General features: G+C 38.4%; 4 protein-coding genes and 1 long non-coding RNA gene across 7 annotated transcripts in view; 4 read left to right on the top strand and 1 right to left on the bottom strand.

The window, feature by feature from the left end:
- The window catches only part of LOC139945462 (phospholipid scramblase 3-like), a 99,861-nt gene that overhangs the window by 42,309 nt on the left and 34,704 nt on the right, over window positions 1-22,848 (bottom strand). The window lies entirely within an intron of this gene.
- Window positions 1,107-4,403, top strand: LOC139945547 (uncharacterized). The gene is made up of 3 exons (XM_071942934.1): window positions 1,107-1,266; window positions 1,553-1,866; window positions 2,671-4,403. Exons 1-3 carry the CDS (start codon window positions 1,173-1,175, stop codon window positions 2,677-2,679), a joined length of 417 nt encoding a protein of 138 aa, XP_071799035.1. The 5' UTR covers window positions 1,107-1,172; the 3' UTR covers window positions 2,680-4,403.
- Window positions 5,720-9,643, top strand: LOC139945076 (uncharacterized). The gene is made up of 4 exons (XM_071942329.1): window positions 5,720-6,152; window positions 6,481-6,761; window positions 7,901-7,964; window positions 8,102-9,643. Exons 1-3 carry the CDS (start codon window positions 6,074-6,076, stop codon window positions 7,934-7,936), a joined length of 396 nt encoding a protein of 131 aa, XP_071798430.1. The 5' UTR covers window positions 5,720-6,073; the 3' UTR covers window positions 7,937-7,964; window positions 8,102-9,643.
- LOC139945093 (uncharacterized) lies at window positions 11,338-14,761 on the top strand. Its single transcript, XM_071942350.1, has 4 exons — window positions 11,338-11,507; window positions 11,608-11,888; window positions 12,660-12,722; window positions 13,326-14,761. The coding sequence occupies exons 1-3, from the start codon at window positions 11,426-11,428 to the stop codon at window positions 12,687-12,689; spliced, it is 393 nt and encodes a 130-aa protein (XP_071798451.1). The 5' UTR covers window positions 11,338-11,425; the 3' UTR covers window positions 12,690-12,722; window positions 13,326-14,761.
- Window positions 15,264-18,483, top strand: LOC139945080 (uncharacterized). Its single transcript, XR_011787053.1, has 3 exons — window positions 15,264-15,485; window positions 15,945-16,240; window positions 16,881-18,483. It is a non-coding gene; the product is annotated as an uncharacterized lncRNA (long non-coding RNA).

Here is a 22,848-nt window from a genome sequence, read left to right as displayed (position 1 = left end):
ATTCAATACTAGGTTAGATAAAAGCCAAATAACCACTTTCATAAGGGGAGCTCACCACTAATTTGTGTCCACTAATTGCCACACCACACTTCCAACTTATAAATCATGTGAGGAGTTTGCTGCAGTGTTCGACAGATACAGGAAGGTATATAGATGGTCATGGTTAGAGGGGTGGTATCTTTCCTCGTCTTCCACCTCTAGGACCCCGGTTTGAATACCACAGGGGGCACTAAGTGGATTGGGTTTCAGTCCCAACCTGACTGTGTGGGTCCTTCCAGGAACACTTCTCTGGGGTTTTTCTCCCACATTTAAAACTGAAGCTTCCATCCTTGTCTAATCTCCATTTGGATTCTTGTCCATGTTTATTGACTAAGTTCGGTTTGCTTGGAGGCCCTGGCTTCACAACCGTAATAAAACAAGAAAGAAAAAGAGTCTACAGAAGGTGCGACAACCCCCAAAATTAAGTGAGTGCTGTGTTTGGTTCAGTGTTCAATCGTTCACAAAAACACTGTTTAATGACATTCACGACATATATTGAACAAGGGTTTTCGACGAGCCTTGTAGCAAAAATTTCTTCACCACCTTGCACCTTGATGTAGCCCCGTTACATAGTAATAATTTCACCTCCTTGCACTATATCCAACCGCGTACCGACACACACGGTTGAGGTGTGAGACGACCATTTTGGACACCGCACCCCCTCTTGCGTTCAGAAACACACCGACCAGGCCGTGTGACGGTCTATGAACGTGAACTACACGCAGAGATACTGTGTTTTTCACACAAGCAATCAGGTCTACCGAACGTTTATAGGACTGCCCTATTATGGAAAAGGTGTTTCAAAAGCGGTGATGATTCGTGGAGGGGGGGGGGGGGCATTGTACAAATACTCAACATGTTCTATGACATAGCTAATGTCGGAAGACTGGGAGTGACAATAATTTATTCGACATTAGTTTCATAATTTTAACCAAAAAGAACATCCATTAGCGCGCCAATCCAGTATTACAAATCTAGGCTTCCCAGCCATCTTTAATGGACACACCTGATCACGTGCTCGTCCTTTTATGGGGTAAAAGAAACAGGTCTCTGGTGGGTAAAAATACTCGGTAGCACACAATTTCGATCATACATGTACATGTACCTAACTCAGTCAATTCAAGCAGTTCACCATGGCGAATGGCAGCGAGGCAACCGACAACATCAGCTTTCACCTGAATACACTTCCTTCTACAGGTGCAAGGCAAAGGGAACCTCAAGAGCAAGGTAAATTGTAACCCGGGATAATACTGTTGTGTTCAATGTCCACGGACCAACGAGGACTGTCCACCACACTTCTAAAATTTTATTCAGACTATAATTATGTCAGGCCTGTATGCTGCGTTTTTGAAAGGACAGGGGCACCAAGGCATTTTCTCCTTGGCAGGGAACCCTATGAGGGAATCCTGTAGCATTGGCACCAAGGCAGTGACCAGGGGCATGGAGGCAAACGCTTTCATGGCCTCCGTGAATTATCAGGCCTGTATTGTAATTTTGAAATTTACTTCTTCAGATCCACAAATCCTGTCGGCAAGTCCCAATAATAATTACATACGACAGCTCCGATGCGGAGACACTGCAGAGTTCAAACTTACTTATTGGGTCTTCAAAGGACCGGCGAGGATTATCTGGCGATTCGTGGGTGACAACAAGTGGGGCAACCTAGGCTACTTCAAGGGGAAATCTTACAAACGCAACTTCGAATTTGCGTTCATTATCTCAAATGTACATGCTGGTCACAGTGGGAGATATATCGTTGAGATTCTCGACAAGAAACGTGACAAAAGATGTGGCAGTAACCCAATAACCATAGAATGGAACGTGAAGGTAAGAGGTTTTCTGATACAACTGAGGTATGCCGAATTATTATCGTTTTATGTAGCATCTAAAATAAAGTCATCTTTAAGCGCTTTACAAATAACGCAAATAAAAAACAAGTTAAATTATTTACGATTGACAAAATACGAATAAGGAATATGCAGTTATGTTAATGGCGAGGGTGTCATGGCCGAGTGGTTAAGAGCATGGAGTTCAAGTTCATGTGGTTAAGTCATCGGAGTGTGGGTTCAAATCCCGGTCATGACACTTGATCAAGATGCTTTGCTATAATTGCTTCTCTTCACCCAGAGGTATACATGGGTACATGTTAAGGCAGAGAAAGTTCTTGGGCAGAGATGGTTCTTGTGATTGATTTAAGTTAGTTGCAGTGGGCTACATAATTTGGCAGCACAGGCTGTATACTCACAAGGGAGCTGAGATTGTTTGAGGAATGAAATAAAATGGACCAGTGACCATGGGTACTAAACGTTGAAGCGCCATGAGCGTCACTGACTGGCGGCCCTGAGCGTGCTATATGAGAAACCAGAGGTACAGCTGAAAATACTTGTGCAACATTAGAGTTCAAATATTAAAGTAAAAACATGTTGTGTCACTAAAACAAATAAGTAGAAAGTGGTTTCCAACACAACAGGCTGTGAAGGACATTTTGATGATGTACATGCACGTTTATGAATCCTGGAATGCAACTCGGCAATGCATTGCAATGAGGAAAAGAATAACATTCTTTAACGAGTACTGTTTTACAGAACGATAGTAGCTTACTCTTGCTCTTTTGTATTTTGCTTACTCCAGGTCATCTGATGTCGAGGTCAAAACTCTCCACCACTGGTAGTCTACTAGAATCTGCACGACACATCTGTTCTTGATTTCACTCTTACAAAATCCTCAGACCCACACATCAACTCCCTTTTCAAAGACTCTGCAGTACTGGCGATTGAAACTTCTATAAAAAGTAGCAGTTTAATTTAAAAAATGACCCAGACATAGAACAGGCGATACCAAGTACAACCACTACAACTTTCGATTAGCCAACATTCGTATTAGAAAAGGGTATTTAATTGAGAAAGTTTGATATTTCCTTCCATTCGTGTTAATAAAAATACATCCCTTTTATCCTTATGTTTTAAAAAGAAAAAGTCAAAAACCTGTATGTACTGTTTATCTTAATATTTTTAACCTGTCCTAAAAGGTATTCTACTTACATCAACTATTGTTTTTTGAAGAATAATCATTATCTGCTTCATTATTTTCAAACAAAACACAATCCAACCACATCAGACATGTCAGAAAATGTCACAATAATTATTTTGTGCACGTTCACATAAAGTGCATGTTTGATTGCTCAAATCTAAATAAACACCAGTGTCAAAGTTGTATCCATATTTTTAAAACTTATTAATGAAAGAAATTTCTTGTCCCTTGTAAATAGTTACATCCAGATGTAACTCACAATATTTACTTAACTCACAATAGTTACAAGGGACAAGAACTTTCTTTCATTAATTAGTTGTTAAATTTGGAAACAACTTTGAGATTGGTTAATTTTAACTGAAGTTCCAATGAGCACACACTCCAACCAAACCAAACCAAACAGAACAATCGACACATTTTGTGCCCATTCACTTAAAAGCCCCTTTCCCATTACTCCAATCAAAATAAACACCCTTTGAATACATAGTTAAAGGCAGTGGATACTATTGGTAATTACTCAAAATAATGATTAGCATAAAACCTTACTTGGTGACGAGTAATGGGGAGAGGTTGATGGTAACAAACGTTGTGAGAAACAGCTCTCTCTGAAGTGCCATAGTTTTCGAGAAAGAAGTGATTTTCCACGAATTTGATTTCGAGACCTCAGATTTAGAACTTGAGGTCTCGAAATCAACCGTCTAAACGCACACAACTTCGTGTGACAAGGGTGTTTTTTCTTTCATTAATATCTCGCAACTTCGATGACCGATTGAGCTCAAATTTTCACAGGTTTGTTATTTTATGCATATGTTGAGATACACCAACTGTGGAGGCTAGTCTTTGACAATTACCAATAGTGTCCACTGTCTTTAAATAAGAACTTAACGGCAACATTTGGGCTCATTAATGTTTGTTTGCATGATATCCAATCCTACTCTTTTGATTCAAGAAAAAAAATCTATCTGAATATTAAGTAAAGTTATTTTGTTCGAATTCCAATAATTTAAAAAAACTTTTTTTCCCACGATTGGCATCTCGTTTCGTTTTATGATTTAAGAATTAAATCTCAAGGCCAAATAGTAACAACAGGTTTGCAATTATGATACTCACTTATTACAGAAATTTATCTGGATTTTAAAATCTGGATCAGTAAAGAGTGCAGATTTTAAGACATCTTTGAATGCCATGTTGTGCATTTAAAATAAAGTGGTCATTTACAAAACGTACATGAACTCTCAAGGTGACCTAAATTTCGTTTATTTCGAGTGTGTGAGGCATGGTAAGGCAAGATGTATTCACCCCCTACCCCTGGAAATTCTTTGTGCCCCCACCCCCTTACATGGAATTGTGTAAAATGTTCGTCTCATGGAGCCCTTTTATAAACTTCCTCAATCATATTATTTCTATACACACACCAGGAGACTAAATCCCAAACAACACCGGGTTTGAATCATTGTGTTTTATTAATATTGGGCATAGAGTTCAATATCAGACACAATTTGGAAAATCTCGGTTGAAAAAGCAAGGGTGAGAGTCGAGGGCTGACAAAAAAAGGTCAGACATTTTATAGGAAGCATGTTCGGCCTTTCCACGTTTTGGATAACCCTGACGTTAAAGATTCCAAAGATCTTAAGAAACAATGTCCCCTTGTGTGCTACAGAAGAGGAAAAAGCAAGATAGCTTACCAAACACCAATACCAATATTCTTTTTAATACCCAGGCCAAGACTGTAAATACTTCATTTTTGAAGGCCAAGGGCACCAATGCATTTTCTTCGTGATAAAGGGCACCCTTTATGAGAAAATTGTAAATTTCTACTGGAGCATTTCAAGGGCACCAAGGCATTGACCAGGGGGCATGGAGGCAATTGCATTCATTGCCCCCATAAATAAGCAGGCCTGCAAGGCAGACATGACGAGTTTGAAATCACACAAATCTGACAATTTCAAACTACCCTAAGATCAAATTATATGTCCCGCTGAAAGTTGTCTTATACTGAGAAATCTACCAGCGACCTAAATAAACCACGAACACTTCCAATCCATTGCATCCTGTACATAGTAATATTTCTGGGTTGGTGTACATGAATATTAAAAAAATATATATACAAAAATACAGCTTGCATACAGCATTGTGGCGCAACACTACTTCTCCTTTGATATGCAAATTACCATGAAGGTCAACGTGCATGGCCATTTACTCACGTGGTATCACTACGCGCCCCCAAAAGGCCCATAATACCTTATCGCAAATACTCGGTACGTGCGCATTAGACGTGGAAAGGGGTGCATGCTGGTCTAGTTACAGCGATCAAGTTTGATCCCTATAGATAGACCAGCATGCGCCTCAATCAACAGTTAGGGCTGGCGCAATGGGTGTTTGCGAAAAGGTCTATAGCAAAACGTTAAACAGCGCCACCATATATATTCATACGTCAAACATTAGTCGCCTTGCCCTCTTTAACCAATAATACACGGCAAATCATCAACCAATTAGTGCTTTTGAAATGTCCATATAGTGCAGTACTAGACACATAGAAGGTTGAACCGCAACTGCTTATGGCATTTCCAGTGAAACAATGACGTAAGAGTGAAAAGACCCTTCTGATATATCAGTGTTCTCCATTGGAAGGACCGTACTAATTTAAAAAAGGGGTGATAATGAAGTTAGAACAAAAGAAGGAATAAACATTTTTGTTTACTTGTTTGCCGTTGCCTTTTTGCCGTTGAGAGCAAATGTATCTCACACACCACATTTTCGAGAAATCGTTTCTGCATTAGGCTAACAAAAGCAAGCTCAGTACAAAACAAACCTCCAATTGCAATTACTTACACTCCCCAAATCTAAAGTAAAGTGTTCATGGTTCCGCCACTGGACGCAAACAGTCAACCGATCTATAAAATATAGAGCCACTTTGATGTAAACGGAGTTACAATCAGCTCAGTCAGTTGCTGATGTTCAATTTCTCTCTACACATCGAGAGACCAGGAATATCTCCCTTGAAATGAATGAGCCAGGTGACGTGGACGTGAAGTGGCCTCTACCAGAACCTCAAGGCATAAACGTGGAACCTCAAGAGATGGGTATGATAGGCAAAGAATAACACACAAATCTAAAATACTTTTGGTATTTAATGTGCAAATTAGTACGACGGACTTTTGATGTACCAAACTGTGACTAGGGAGTAAGACAAGGCCTCTTTTTTTTTTTTTCTTTTTTTTTTTGGGGGGGGGGGGGTGGGATTCATTAGTAGAATATTTGTTTATTAGATTTAAGTAAAAATTGTCAAATCACGCACACAAATGATTCATAACCGTTTGTCCGTAAGTAAAACAATTACGACTGCAACCCTAGATATACTTTTTGGACACTGCCCAACAAACCCTACTTCTGTTTAATTCTCAATTCAAGATCCTGAAATAAAGACAATGTATGACGTCAGTATGGAGGCCGGAGAGCAACGCACATTTGAGGTGGCTTATAAGACCTTTAAGGGCCCTGCTACCATCAGTCTTCGTAACGCCGCTAACAAACCCTACAAAGAATTCAATCGTACCAGGAATGGAATTCTCAAATTCACCATACCAAAGGCCACCACAGCACACAGTGGAGTGTACACAGTGGAGATACTGGATGAACGCCGTAGAAAGGCAGCATCACAGAACCCGGTTCGCACTTCATTCACAGTGACTGTAAGTACAAAGTGCTCACTCCAAAAATATTACCACATCCAAAAGGCAGCCTATATACAAAAACTAGTTTGGTTTGAGACGTGGTTAAAACCACTGGACACTATTGATTATTACTCAAAGTAATTATTATAAATAAAAATGTACTTGTTAACGAACAATGGAGAGCTGTTGATAGTATAAATTCTTGTGAGAAACGGCTCCCTCTGAAGTAACGTAGTTTTTTGGTTGAGAGAGGTAATTTCTCACTAAAATAATAGAAGACTTCAGCTAAAGCCTTTTATTATGCTGCTGAAAGTACACACATTAGTTTTGTGCAACAAGGGTGTCTTTGGATGACCAATTGAGTCTAAAATTTCACACATTTTGTTATTTTATGCACATTATGTTGGAATACACTAGTGAGAACACCGGTATTTGACCATTACCAAAGGTGTCCATATTTACTGTTCTGTTAACCCAAATGCACACGTATTTTTGAATGACAATCAATTTGTATTTGAATGGTTCTGTATTCGATTCCTAGAGCAAGTTCGAGTGCGCACATTTACTCCACCAGTGGTCGACCACAGACTAGCAACGCACATGCGCAGTGATGCACTCACTCGAACGATTCATTTGGAAGTCTAGTCAACCTTCCGTCTTTTCGCGTTAGTGTCACTGGTTCCCCTCTGCGCTTTACACATGTTAGAATGGAACATGCTGTTGGGACCAGTGAAGAAACCATGGGCTCGAGGCTGGTTCCAAATGGTCGACCACAGTAGTCAACCAATGGTCGACCAGCCTGGGTTCGAGCCAAAATGGTCAACCTTTAGTTAACCATTGTGCACACTCGAACTTGCTCCAAGTTATCAAATATTTAGTTACAACATTTCTCAAACACGGACACTAATGTCAAAGACTTGACACTTTTTAGTACAATACCATAAGAGACTGTAACCAGACACAACCAATGAAAACAAAGCAGCGCGTAAGAATCTAATGCAGATTTTTCTGGAGCATGGAAGTATTTCTTCCTCCATGGTTGGAGCCTCATTGTGTCACAAGACATGCTGAAAATCTGTTAATAACTATCACCTTAAATATTTCAATCACAAGAAGTTGAGTTACTTTCACAATTGATTTCTAACTTTAAATAACAGGTGAATAAACCTCAGTGCGACTGCAGCATAGTATAACGGTTGAAGCTTAACAGTGTCTCAAAAGGTGAGTTAAGAATTTCAAAATAAAATAAACCGCTATGTTTGTTATTTCATACATTTAAAAATTTATTTTTGTCGAGCTTTTATTGTTAGCAACAACCCCTAATAATTATGTGCACAAACATTTATTTTGTGGAATAGGTACTTCAACTGATGAGTATTCAGCAGATGCTGCAAGGAGTCGAACCACAAACAACTGACGATCAACCAGATCCGCGTAGCACTTCTTAAATGAACATTACAGAATTGGGTTTTCCTAACAAAACAGTTGCTGGCAGTAAGCACTTTATGTAATCCACTATATACATAAACTGAAAAACCTGTAGAAGTTAGATTTCGATCGGCCATCAAGTCTAGATCACGATAAACTAGTGACAAACCGATTACACATTTCACATGACATCGATTAAAACAAAAAATGAATAAAACGCTCACTGTGCAGTAAACCCCAAACGGGAAATAAGTTTTATTTACTCCTCATCAAATATGAAATTTCAGGCAGAAATATATTAAAGGATTTGGGTACCTTTTCAAAATGTCCATAGATTTACATTAAACTTATAGGGTTTGAAGATAATGATAGTGGAAAGCTTCCCTTAAAATATTACTTACTGAGGTGCTGTAGTTTTTGAGAAATCAGTAAAACAATGTCATGAAAATACGTTTGTAATAATGATTAAAATATTTTTCGTCTCATGAGACGAAAATTATTTTCATGACATTGTTTTACTCATTTCCCCAAAACTACATCACCTCAGCTCGTCATATTATTTTCAGGGAAGCTTTCTACTATCATTATCTTCAAACTGTGTAAGTTTAGTGTAAATCTGTGGACATTGTGTTTCTTGTCCTACAAAAGTTACATAGACCCTTTAAGGGATGTTTTCTACACTATCATCATTATTAGACCGTGTAAGTTGTAAATCTGTGATCTCACACAACTTTTTCCCTACAAACTTTGTAATGTTCCTTTAAACATCAACATTCTGCTGAAAATTCGACACCAGTACTGTTTCTAACACAAGATATCACGACGGACAATATCACGAAGGTTTTTGTCATTAACAAATGTATTAGTCAGCTTTTATTATTTGTTAGTTTGTTTTGATTATCACAAATCAAGAGAGAGAATTTCATAAAACTGCTTAACCCTGCAAGCCTGCCCGCTACAAGATTTTGTTTTTACACAACTCATCTGCAGGGCTGCAGGGAAGCTGTAGCCGAGAGACAAAAGTAAAACACGTTGGTTGGCAGTAATAGAAACATATTTAAAATCTTCATTAAGGTATTCTCCTAGCTAAAGGGTTGTGAAGTATTATTTCAATAACAATTTAAAAAAATCTGATTTTTATTTATTTATTTCATCTCGGGAGACATGGCTGTGAAAATAGTTTACTTATAAATTAATTGGTTATGAACTAATAGATATTTTGTTGGGTCAGCTACAGATAGGGTGCGGATGTACAGCCGGTTTAATCACCCCCAAAAACGTTAAGCAAACCCTAAAGTAATTATGTTTTTTCAGAATATTAATATCATGTCACATGTTCAATCTGTGCCTTAAACCCAGCTCATTTTGATTGGCAGAATATTTTTAAATACTGTTCGGACACTTTGTGCTTAATGAATCGATTTGTGACTATTTAATAAACTTGTCTAATTAATAAATGAATTACTTGTTATTTTCATCGCAGTTGTTTTACATTCTTGTGTTTGGTATTCCTTAAACAAACGTTTTTTTATTTAATAATTTGATCTCAGCTGCTATATGTGACAATATATGTATCATCATTAAATATGTGCATAAGTTTAGTTTTTTTTTTTTTTTCAAACGTCCTGTTAAAAATTCACCAATATCTTGATCAGTATGATCTTATAAAGAGGTGTGGCAGTAATTGTTACAAGAGAATATCATTTTTGTGGTGTTATTCTAGTTCTGGTATGAAAACAAGGATGTCTCATAAATGAACGTGATCACTGTAACTCGCAAGCCTGAGAAAACCTGTAAACCAAGGAATTGCTACATATATGTGAGCCAGAAACACCGAGGTTAACTCATATACTCTTCCACAATAAGTGCTCTGGTTTATGTTTACGTGTACTACCAATCGTCACATACTATTCCAAAGACAAGTGATTTATGGTAAAGAATCTAGCTGAAGGACACCAGTGCCAATACCGCAACTCGAACCCACACTTTGCTGATCAGAAACACCAAAGAATGAGTCCTGTACTATTTACCGCTTGCCAATGACACGCAACGTTGTGTCCTAAAATTCAGTGGTAATTATGCAGTAACGTACGTGATTGTACTCCACAGAGACAGTGGCAGGCTGCTGATCATTTTGTTATGGCAACAATTACCGGGTGATGGTTTCGTTACAGTACAAGACACGAAAGAAAACTCTAGTTAAAAAAACTGGGGAGAAAGTCAAGCCTGACAGAAAAAGTTATAAAGCTTGGACCAAGTCCTTTGAATTGTCTTCCTTTAACATCTACTTATCTTCCTTTTTGAGGTCAAATTCACATGACAAATCATCTGCATCAATTCATAACAATGGGGCATGCATCACTTTAGCGCAATACTGTATAGTAATTAGTATGCACAACACAGTGGCCCTTTTTCGAAACCACGCCTTCGGCTTTGGATTCGGTTTCAGGCACCGTCCTAGCGTCTGGAGCCCTGAGCACGTACACAAAAGCACGCGCATTTGTAAAAACAACCGCGGGCCAAGTTAGTCTGAGCTGAATCATGAGCCGAAGCCGTGGTTTCGAAAAGGGCCTATGACGGTATCTACGCGAAGGCGATGAGGCCATCGCAAAACGCAAACAGCGCCACCAGTAGAAAGTACCATTCACCCAGCAGACTGGTCACCTGTCTAATAATCTGTTAGGGCACTGGTCTTACAAACCGAATGGTTCCATTGGTTAGACAAGTAACGACGTGTTACAACTCCGAGACGGCTGATACACACACTGGCATTACTGCGTGCAAGTTCAAAGGTACATTCGGCGGGCAACCAACAGTTTTTAGAGGCCGGTGTATGAAGTTATCACGCGTCCAGAATTGTGGCGTGAGATGTCAGGCTTAGAATCACCGCTTTGAAGGACCGTACCAATTAAAAAGGGGGGTAAGTTACTAGATAAGGAGGAGAATCAGCCTCTCACATTTCATTTTAAACGCCTTCACAGTTTGATAAGCTTCAACGTTTACCACAGTCCTTTAAGTGGGGTCGCCTTTTCGGTAATTCTGCTGAGTTCAATCTCATTTTGAGAACCAAATCTCCACTTTGCAATAGCTTAAACTACCTAATCTAAAATTAGTCGATCTTACGCTACGGTAAAGTAGAAAATGTAGGACCATTTTAATGTGAACGGAGTACCACCAGCTCAGTCAGTTGCTGATAGCAATTGGAAGCGCCTGTTCAACTTCTCTTGTAGTAATCTAAGGAAAATCTTAAAAACATGAGCGAGCCTAGCGGAAGAGTGAGAGTGGAATGGCCTGCAGCAGATACTGGAGGTAGAAATGTGGAACCACAAGAGAAAGGTATGGCACGTGTGTCGATAAGAAGAGCGACTGGTTGACCAGTGTTAAATTTTCAATTGTAAAGTTCATAATTATTATGGTATATTTGTCTTAATTTCAGATCCAGAAATTGACACATTGTATTATGTCGGTATGAAGGTCGGAGATCGACACACATTCAATGTGGGGTATAAGACCTTTAGAGGCCCTGCTACCATCACTCTTTATGACGCCAAACAAAAAATCTATACAAAAACCGGCCGGTCCAGGAACGGAACTCTCCAGTTCACTATAGCCAAAGCCACCAAAGCACACCATGGAACATACACAGTGGAGGTAAAGGACGAACAACGCAGAGAGGTAGAGTCCCTGAATCCGGTTCGCTCGTCGTGCCAAGTAGATGTAAGTATTGCGCTGTTTCAAAACTCATCATCATAAATATCTACTCGTGTTTTTTAAATACCAAATCCAGCTTGATTTCAAGCAACGGGGACGCTTTATAAATTTAATAAATAACATTATTAATTTTGGTTTAACCCAAATTACACCAATGTGTGCTGGCACTGTATACTGTTAACGCAGTACTTTCCAGAGCTCTGCGAACAAAATCACAGACATATTATTCGGGTGGGATTCGAACCCACAACCTTCGTATTTCTAGAGCAGTGTCTAACCAACTAGACTACCGAGATTGCCCGGTAGCTAGAGGCAGTTCGAATCATATATTTTAACAGCGGGTACCTCAACGATTTAATAGATGGAAATTTGCATCGGGGATAAAGAATACTAACCTTTTGGTTTTACCCATTTACGCCGATGTGTGTAAGCACTGTATACTCTATACTTTCCTAAGCTCTGTGAACAAAATCACAGGCATATATATTACTCGAGTGGGAGTCTTTACTTATAAAGAAGTGTACATCTAAAGTTTTGGTAATAAAATACTGTTCCGATGACTAGATAACAGCTTTTGTAGAAATATAACATTGAAAAAGGAGTAACGATTCGGGAGGTTTTTAAAAGAACATCATGAAAATAGAGCAGAATGGGCGAATCCATTCTGATTTTTTTTTAAATCCAAAATTGAGATTTTTTTTATTTTTACAATAACTCAAAGAATCCCGAATCCAAGGGGCCCTGACATGGTTTTACTTCGTTTTTATCTCAATACAGGTAGATGACAGTTGGTGTGCAATTCTATAAAGAATGAAGCTGTGACTACCATCCCCCAAAATAGTAAGTACAACACACAACAACACCGAACTGCAACACCTTACATTTAATTAATTCAATTCAATTTCATGTGTCAAAACTTTTGACCGAAGCAACAGCTATGTTAGTGTACACATTGGCACATTGTATGGTGTCAATATTTGAAGGTCGGAGATCAACGCACATTCAGGATGGGGTATTAGACCTTTGGAATTGTAAAAAGAATCAAGCTGTAACAATCATCCGCCGCCCCCCCCCCCCGAACCAAAAGTAAAAGTAGTAAAAAAAACTTAAAAAAAAACAAAAAAACAAAACTGCAACACATTTTGAGTTCGTTTTTTTTTCACGTGTCAAACTTTGGACCGAAGCAACAGCTATTTAAGTGTACATATTGGCTCATTGTATGGTGTCAATTTGAAGGTCGGAGATCAACGCACATTCAGGGTGGTGTTATTATACCTTAGCAATTGTATGAAGAATTAAGCTGTAACAATCATCCCCCAAAATATGTCCAAAAAAAATAAAATAATAACAATCCAACACCTTATGAGTTTATTTGTTTTCATGTGTCAAACTTTGGACCGAAGCAACAGCTTCTTATGTATGTATTTTTATTTTATTCTACAGGTACTCTTGTGAAGATTCAGCAGATGCTGCAATGACTTGAGCCAAACATCTATAATGAGCAGCCATGTAGTACTCAACCATCGACCGTCCACTCTAGCTAAAATCTTCGAAGAATACTAACAACATACAGTTTACATATAGGGTCGTTTCCATGTACCTTACGTACATGTAATTGTCAAAGACCAGTCTTCTCACTTGGTGTATCTCAACATAATTTATGCATAAAATAACAAACCTGCGAAAATTTGAACTCAATTGGTCGTTGAAGCTGCGAGATAATAATGGAACAAAAAAAAACACTCTTGTCACACGAAGTTGTGTGCTTTCAGATGCTTGATTTCTAGACCTCATTATCAAATTCTGAGGTTTCGAAACCAAATTCAAATATTTTAGTGGAAAATTACTTTTATAATAGATGTTAAAATATAATAGATGGAAAATTACTTCTTTGTCGAAAACTACGTTACTTCAGAGGGAGCCGTTTCTCACAATGTTCTTAACTATCAACAGCTCTCCATTAATCGTTAAAAAGTACATTTTTATGCTAACAGTGATTACCAATAGTTACAAGTGCCTTTAAAGTCTCAACACAACCAACTTTTCTTTTTTAACAAGTGCCTCCGCCATACCTTGAAATTATTACTGAAATATTATTCTGGACCATCAAAAATTGTAATACTTCTCTCTATGTGGGACCCCTTATAGTATTTTGTGGCCTTCCGAAAAGCAAATTCGGATGTAATTTGCGAATAACACATCACTGTGTATAGACTATGCCTTGCATACATTGAAAGCTTCATGCAACTTCTCTTCAACAACGTAGTTTTATGACTGTAAACATCGGACATTTAAAATAATCCATGAAATAAATCAAAGTAAAATCAGTTTAATAAGCCAACAAAGAAAACCTGTTAGTGAGACTTGACTTTCGTTTCAGGTCACTTTTCAACAAATATTAAGAATTATGCCTAACCGACATCACACAAAGTGGGTAGTGATTTGCAAAAATGGTGTATCTATTAAAGAAAAGGATAGTTCGTAATTTTTGCTTAACATAGTTAAAACTTAGTTATTTAACTGGTTTTTATACTCGAGTCGGGAAGTTTCAAGTTAAACGACAAAATTTGTATGGTAAAAAAAAGGTAATTTCAAGGTTGTTGTACGTTTATTATTAAGACCATGATTACAAGATTTTGCCCTACTTATCATACCGATAAAAAAATACCAATCCCACAACCATCCCAAACTGTCAAATTTGTCCATATTCTATTAAAAAAACTGATGTGTCAAATCACAACAATGAAAAAGATAACACTTGTGTCAACTCCTGATTTCATTCAATGAACAAGACATTTTATCTACGTGTGCTAATGGTGAATGTGGATCCGTGTGACGTTTAATATTGATGTAGAAAATAAACAAAATGTAGAATACAATTACGTCGGCTCAAATGTCTATTTTCCTTTTTAGGTAGTAACAATGACTTGTTTAGGCTACTACCCAAGTTTTAATAGTCTTTAAGAATCAGTGGAGACTGCTGTCTCCCGTTTGTCTCATGGATAAGGCATACCCAAATAGTGTGCCAATAAACATGCACACATTTTAGAGAGAGACGTGGGTTCTACGCTGGGGGAGGGGGCGCTGGCTTTTGCCACTGCAACAGCAGTAAGACCAGCCACAACGCCGCAAAATCCTCTTACGTGTTCACAATCTTCTAGGGGATTCCCCGCCGTAGTCGACGATTTATTTTTGTCGGTATGGGTTCTCTACCAACATTTTAGTCATGAATATGCATGTTGCTTGTGATTGGCTGAAATCGGTCTGGTCGTCCTATACTTGTTTATGTAGACGAAAGAAAAAAGGAGGAGCACCAAAACCGCTTTACAGTATGCAATATCACCACGCGCAAAGAGTAATAAAGCAAAATATAAAGTGAGAGTGTTCTGATCTGCCAACAAACACACACAGATTTTGCACGTACTGTACAAGCACTCGTGACGAGCCTTTGTATACTGCTCAGGATAACTGTCCAGCATTCTAGGCAACAGTTTGCAGGAAGATTTATTTTGAAGATGGGAACATATGAAACAGAAGACGGAGAGTATTTTTCCGCTCAATCTCGTTCAAGTAGTGCACCATTGAGAGAACCTACGGAAAATGGTAATTACTTAAACTACATTTGCATGCACTCGGCAGCAAATTCTCAATGCATTTTTTTTTTAAGGTTTCTGTTTGTCCGAGTAGGCGTTCGGCATGGCTGGTGTACGCCTACGTTTTGACTGAACCACTTGCGCTTGTGATTTTAAAGAGTGATGTGTTTGATAATTTTGATGTTTAAGGGGCGAGGTAGGGTAATTTTCCCTAGTAATACCACGTGTATAGCTTGCGGGTCAGCAAACACAGAAATGTTAAACTAACCAATAATAGGGGGCCTAGCCTATAAGATGCGATCAGCGTTAGTTCCACCTGCTGCACTGCCATAAATATTGTAAAACTAAATAAAGTTAAACTTTGTTCTGATTATCTACAACCAGAACCACTTCACAAAAAAGTTATTAAAAAGTTAAAAACATACAAATTCAATACAAACATCAAAACTCAATTCCGAATTACTTGCAGATCCATATGTGGACACTCTTCATGACAAATACCCTTCAAAAGGAGGTAGAGTTGAGCTCACAGTACAGTATGAAGCGTCAAATCCCGTGAAAATAGAGTGGAAACGAACTGGCTCATATGGTGTTTATGGTTCAGGGTTTCCGAGAAATGGCAAAACTTCGATGGTGATCGTGAGTGCTAACTATCACGAGCACAACAACAGAAAGTACACTGTCGTCATTACTGACACCACCAGAAACCGAAGTTGTTCAACCTCCGCCAGCGTTTATGTGGGCTACTAGTTTTCAAGATACATGGTGAGTCGAAATCACAATAAATTGAACATAACTGCAATTTACATGATGAAGTTGGGTTGTCTTAAGAACCAAACCAGTATTTGTGAACTTTACAAGTGTAGTTTTTTTTTTTATGCAATACAAGTTGTGTGGTCAATATAATACATTGAGTTCTTTGCTTTGAGAAAAGTAATACATAATAATGTAGAATTAAATGTACATGTACAACCAAGTGTTGAAAATAAATCGTAATGTAAACAAACAACTTGTGAATGTGAATGTTTGAAAAAAGGAAGCTGGAAGTGTTTCAAATCCTTTCAAAATCCTTTTAAATTTGTTTCTTCGTTCATCCCAAAATTAATTCAAATTTTCCCGGTCAATATACTGTTCACTTGTGGCTCATTGATACTTACATTTTCTCAATACTTGTAAAACTCCACAAAATAAAACGGGGAGCTGCGTGGGAGCTGGAAAATGTGTTTTGGTGATGACAAATTGGATTTGTTTAAATTGAGTATTGCTTAAAGAAATGCAGCAAGAAATGGTAGGGAATTTTAGAGAATTGAACAATCCAACGATTCTGACAGCACCCCAATATAAGCTCATGGTTTTAATAGTTTAATGAGAACTTTTGTTTTGTGTTTAATCTTCCACTATACAGAGAGTCAACATACTGAAACAGCATCATCCATCCCAGAAAGGAGCAGTCTTGACATTCCACATCGAACGCCCAACAATCACTGCAAGAAGTGAAACCACACTATTCCTTCCTCACTGTTACACGAAAACGAACTATACCAGAAGCAACATGAACCGTCGGTCTAGACACTTAGGCAATTATTGTCAAAGACCAGTTTCTCACTTAAGGTATCTCAACTATTGTATAAAATAACAAACCTCAATTGAACTCAATTGGTGTCAAATTTTCAAGAAATTAATGGAAGAAAAACTCCATTGTCGCTCAAAGTGTGCGCTTTCAGATGATTGAATTCGAGACCTCAGCTGAGGTCTAGAAATAGAATTCAACTCAAATATTCTGGTGAGAAATAACTTTGTTCTCAACAACTACGTTACTTCAGAATGGAGCCATATCCCACGATGTTTTATAATATCAACAGCTCCCCATTGCTCATTACAATTAAGTTTTTTATGCTATCAATTATTTTGAGTAATAATAGTGTCCAGTGCCTTTAAAGTATTTGTTAAATTTACACTTCTTTTTGTTGTGTACAGTCAACCCTCATTATAGAAAGCAAGGTGAAAAGATTCTGCTTATGTGAGGTGTCCCGAAACTCATTTCTGCTTTGTGTTCCTTCGATTTGATGTCCTCTTATAACAATGTTCCAGTTAAAGACACTTGGCACTATTGGTAATTGTCAAAACCAGTCTTTTCACTTAGTGTATCTCAACGTATGCATAAAATAACCACCTGTGAAAAATTTGAGATCAATTATTGGTCGTCGTACTGCGAGAAAACTATGAAGAAAAAACCCTTGTTACACGAAGTTGTGTGCTTTCAGATGCTTGATTTCCAAACCTCAAATTCTAATCCTGAGGTCTCAAAATCAAGTTCATGGAAAATTACTTTTTTATTGAAAACTATCCCACTTTAGAAGTAGCCGTTTCTCACAATGTTTTATATTACCAACCTCTCCCCATTTTTCGTTACCAAGTAAGGTTTTATGCTAATATTTATTTTGAGTAAAAGTGTCCACTGCTTTTAAACAAGAAGCCAATTTGTCATCCCAGCTAAATGTTTTAACGAGGGTCGACTGTACATCTGCTGTAAATGCAGCGTTGTATAAGAAACCTTTTTATTTCAAATCAGTAGATAATATTGATTAGTCAGACAGGAGGGTCAGATTTCAGAATAGAACCTAATTTGGAGTAGTTATTCATAAATTCAAAGATGCTGGTCAGTTGTCTGAGGAAAGGACCTCTAGATTCGTAAAATTTAACAGTATCTTTCAAGATTATTTGCCAAAGAATATACATGTATAATAATGTAATTGTTCATAGATCGATCATACTTTAATATAAGTGCCAAAATTCCTACTTAAGGAATTCTTCAATTATGAGGGGTGACTCTGTGCTCCCTAAAACTACAAGTTTTAGACACAATGTATATTAATAAAAAATAAAAAAGTTTAAGCTAAAGAAGGTTTCAGAGGGAACTAAAATAGTTATAGAACTTATTTACAACAAATAATCTGTGTATGGTGAACATAATGTAGCCTCAATAAACGTTAACTGTGACATAAAATTGACTTTACACGTTGCATTTTGTTTCATTACTAGGAATATCCGTACAAGTACTCCTTTGTGTATTGTATACGGACCGATTTGTTGTTGGCGTTTGATGACGCCATGTTTCAAATTTTGCTTTGAAAGAGTACCTGGTAACATGAAATTTGTACTGTTTTCACGTGTGATAATAGCCTTGAATTTGTTTTCAACACTCATGAACAAACTCCATCTCTACTGAGAAATGAGTGGCATAAAAAAAACTAAACTTGACCTTGAAGCCTCTCTTCAACCTACCAGACCAAAAAACAACTTGGAATGTGAAAAGGTTGAGGAGTAACATTTCTTCTCCCTGAAACATTCAGCATTCCAATTTTGACAAAACAAACCAATCGACTTTACAAACACATTACAAGGTCAACTCCAATGAATGTCAAAAAGCAGATGCAAACGATCAAGATTGTGTCTTGTTTGTATGGAAGTTGTGAGATTGCCGTTTTCTATATTAAAAACACATCTACTTATTTATGCAACATGACGGAGGCATATCCGGACCATCGCATTGGGGTCAAGTGGTGCAAAGACACCCTTTCCAGTAATTTTACATAAGGTTAATTAATTGATTGTTTTTTTTAGAGGGGGAATTCCATGTATGGGCCATACTATTCCTTTGCTCTTATTTAGTGGGTGGGGCAGGGGTTCCGGATGCACGCCCCTCCCACTGTATTAATATTTACACCCCATGCACCACCTGCGTTAAACCTGACTGGTGCTCAAAGGCTAGCACCCTGTAACACCAGTATACGTGATAGTAATAAAGGGTTTCTCAATTTACCTACAATGCATGACATCTGCAGAAAGGGACCAACTAGAACGCTTAATAATGTGACACCTTTGCAAGCATGTGGTATGGGAACCCCCCCCCCCCCCGATTACGCCAGTGCAACAACAGTGAACGTTCAGCTGTACAGACATTCCACCTCGTAACGCGTGGTCTTCTAGGGGAAACCCCGTAACCGATGACCTCATGTCTGAAATTTTGGAATTAACATAATAAAACTCATTTCAATAAATGAATATGCAGGTAGCATGTGATTGGCTATCGGCGCGATCGCACTGTCTGTAAAGAAGAAGGGAGTCACACAAGCCGCATTACACTGGGTTACACCGCATTACACCTAGAGTAAATGCAACACGCACAAATTTTGCACACACTTGTGAACATAGACCCGTCTCATACCGTACAAGATTAACCAGAGAGCAATCCCAGCAACAATTTTAAGGTTGACATTATCAGAAACAGCTTTAAAAGGAGGAAGACATGCCGAGCCAGGAAACACAAGACAAGGAGTATTTCTCTGTCTATCGTTTCCAAGGCGCGACTTTGAAAGAGCCGACGGAAAGTGGTAGGTGACTTACAACTAAATTCGGTAACAGGGCTGCACGTCACGCAAGCACATACGTGAACGTAACGTCAGAAAATCGTGTTGTTAAAATCACACGTTTTTAGCAAACGTGAAGTTACCATTTGTTCACGTCAGGTACGTACGTGAAGACGTCATACGTGAGCATAGTGAAAAAGCCCAAAGTGGTGATCACCTCGACACAACACAATTTTTTGACGTTTACGTTTTTGCTCTCGTAACGTGCAGCTAAACCTCCCTAATACATGAGCTCTACATACATTCCAAAAATTGACTTCTTCATTTTGCGTTTATGGTGGTTCAAAATTTGGGTATTAGCACACGAGGGTGGTTGGATTCAATTGCGTTTTTTGTTTTGGTGTACGAAAGCGTACACAAATTTTATCAGGTCTCAAAAAAGTAGTGTTTTCTTTATTATATCCATACGACATACGACGCCATAGTTGCGTGAAGAACCAAGTGCGCACGCCCAAACTCACAGACGCCAGGTCACCGATTGTTTGTGCCAGGTCACCCATTGTTTGTATAAAGGCCGAGTTATAGTCGGTCGCGCGATGGTCGGGCGTCGGAAATCTTGACGCGCGATGATAAGCAGACACGGTTTTTAGGCCTGTCTTAGGATTTCGCGTCTTAAGATTTCCGTCGCGCGACCGACTATAAACCGGCATATAGGTGATTACGAGGTGTCGTTAAACGACCGCGGTACCACGGGTTCAGATTTGAAGTCCCTTCGTTCGAACTCTCTTCCTTCCTCCATGGTAATAGTTATTGTTTTTATGAACTACATAACTACATCCCTAATTCTGTCTGTACAGATCCAGTTGTAACAACTCTTTATGACAAACAAACAGCACAAGGAGGACGAGTGGAACTCGAAGTTGAATATGAGGCATCAAATACAGTGGATATCATGTGGCGAAGAAATGGCGACAATTATGTTAGGTTTGATGGGCTCTGGCATCACGGCAAAACTTCAATGGTGATCAAGAAAGCTGACATTGACTTGCACAACAATAACAGATACGCAGTTATCATAACTGACTACAGGGGACGAAAGTGTTCAACTTCTGCTAAGGTGTTCGTGAACTACTAGACTACGAACCCTAACTGGTGAGTCAGGTTTACACTTAACATAACAGCACCTTTGTATTGTCAAGTTGTTTTTTGTCTAAAAACCAAACCATATTCTGTGAACTTGGGTGACTTTTATTGCAAGTTGTTTGCCATGAGAAAAAGTATTACATTAACTTTTCTGTGCCATGAGAAAAGTAATGACAGAACCCATAAAAATAATTGGCTTTATCACTCTAACAAAAACTTTTGGTTTTTATTTTTCTTCCACTAATCAGGGGGTCAACACACTGAAACAGCACCATCCACCCCCAAAGGAGGAGTCTTGACCTTCCACACCGAACACCCAACAATCACAGCCAGAAGTGAAACCACACTATTCCTTCCTCACTGGTACACCCAAGCTTGTATAAATACGCCTGCAACCGTGGACCTCATATTGTCCCTCTGTTGTTTGAACTTTTTTGCAACATCTCCCATTTGCTTTGTACACGTTTTTTAACCGTGGACCTTTCCCGAACTGTGGACTCCATTGTCCTGTTTTGTTAAAGGTCCCCTGTGTGAATGTGTACACCTACTCACGAAAATGGACTATCAGCAACAACATGAACCTTCGGCCTTGGAAATGTTTTGTAAACTTTACACTATGTGCCTCCACTAAATCATTTTGCACTGATTTGATTTTCTCTGGGCCATTCTAGTGAATAATCTCAGTTGTGTGTACAATCCAACCCTCGTTAAAGAAAGCACCATTGTTCTTCAACTCCTACGTTTTAATACAATTCATTAAAGACATTGGACACTATAGGTGATTGTCAAAGACCAGTCTTCTCACTTGGTGTACCTCAACATATACGCATACAATAATAAACCTGTGAAAATTTGAGCTCGATTGGTCGTCGGAGTTGGGAGATAACTATGAAAGAAAAAACACCCTTGTCACACGAAGTTGTGTGCTTTCAGATGCTTGATTTCGAGACCTCAAATTCTAAACTTGAGGTCTCGAAATCAAACGCGTGGAAAATTACTTCTTTTTCGAAAACTACGTCACTTCAGAGGGGGCCGTTTCTCACATGGTTTTATACTATTAACAACCTCTCCCCATTACTCGTAATCAAGTAAGTTTTTATGCTAATAATTATTTTGAGTAATTACCAATAGTGTCCACTGCCTTTAAGTACTGATTTTGTGCTCCACCATTTTTTTTTTGTGGGGGGGGGGGGTGTTTGTTTAGGAGGCTGAAATGCAGGAAAATTCCTTAAAAACATGTGACCACTTTAGGTAGGTCATTTGTCCGACAACAATTTGGTTATAGACCCCTTGCATATGACGTCATACTCTCTAAAAGCGCCATCTCCGAGGCAAAAGGAGGCAGATTAGGTAGTCTATCATTTCCAGCAATTTGGGATTCCAATCTTTCTGGCATGTTTGAGCACGATTTTTAGTACCAACTTGGCAGACAAGATCGGATGGTGTAAGTGCACTGCGAGTCGTGCAAGGGGCCAATATAAATGTGTATAACTATTTCAAGGTTTGCAAACCATCCAAAAGATAAATCGGAAGTTTAATAGAAAATACAAAACAGGTAAATTTTCTTTAAAAATGTTTTGATGACAAACCCTTATGAATGCTCTAAAACACACCTTAAAGCAATTGGACCCTTTCGGTAAACAGTATTGTCCAAGGCCCACACTTCGTGTATCACAACTTCTATATAAAATAACAAACCTGTGAAAATTTAGGCTCAATCGGACGTCGGAGTCGGGAGAAAATAACGGGAAAACCCACCCTTGTATCCGCACGTTTCGCCGTGTCATGACATGTGTTTAAAATAAATCCGTAATTCTCGATATCGAGAATTGATATTGTTTTAATGTTTTCTCAAAAAGT

This window comes from Asterias amurensis, chromosome 12, assembly GCF_032118995.1.
Source record: "Asterias amurensis chromosome 12, ASM3211899v1".
Taxonomy (NCBI): domain Eukaryota; kingdom Metazoa; phylum Echinodermata; class Asteroidea; order Forcipulatida; family Asteriidae; genus Asterias; species Asterias amurensis.
Note: the sequence above shows the minus strand (reverse complement) of the source record. Positions and strands in the feature narration are given on the sequence as shown.

What these genes read in the sequence shown, in the direction of transcription:
- LOC139945547 (XM_071942934.1), top strand. Translation starts at nt 1,173, where the DNA reads ATGGCGAATGGCAGCGAGGCAACCGACAACATCAGCTTTCACCTGAAT. An exon ending in AAGGGAACCTCAAGAGCAAG is followed by an intron (nt 1,267 to 1,552) that starts GTAAATTGTAAC and finishes TTACTTCTTCAG; the next exon opens with ATCCACAAATCCTGTCGGCA.
- LOC139945076 (XM_071942329.1), top strand. Translation starts at nt 6,074, where the DNA reads ATGAATGAGCCAGGTGACGTGGACGTGAAGTGGCCTCTACCAGAACCT. An exon ending in CGTGGAACCTCAAGAGATGG is followed by an intron (nt 6,153 to 6,480) that starts GTATGATAGGCA and finishes TCTCAATTCAAG; the next exon opens with ATCCTGAAATAAAGACAATG. An exon ending in GCACTTCATTCACAGTGACT is followed by an intron (nt 6,762 to 7,900) that starts GTAAGTACAAAG and finishes TTTAAATAACAG; the next exon opens with GTGAATAAACCTCAGTGCGA.
- LOC139945093 (XM_071942350.1), top strand. Translation starts at nt 11,426, where the DNA reads ATGAGCGAGCCTAGCGGAAGAGTGAGAGTGGAATGGCCTGCAGCAGAT. An exon ending in TGTGGAACCACAAGAGAAAG is followed by an intron (nt 11,508 to 11,607) that starts GTATGGCACGTG and finishes TCTTAATTTCAG; the next exon opens with ATCCAGAAATTGACACATTG. An exon ending in GCTCGTCGTGCCAAGTAGAT is followed by an intron (nt 11,889 to 12,659) that starts GTAAGTATTGCG and finishes ATCTCAATACAG; the next exon opens with GTAGATGACAGTTGGTGTGC.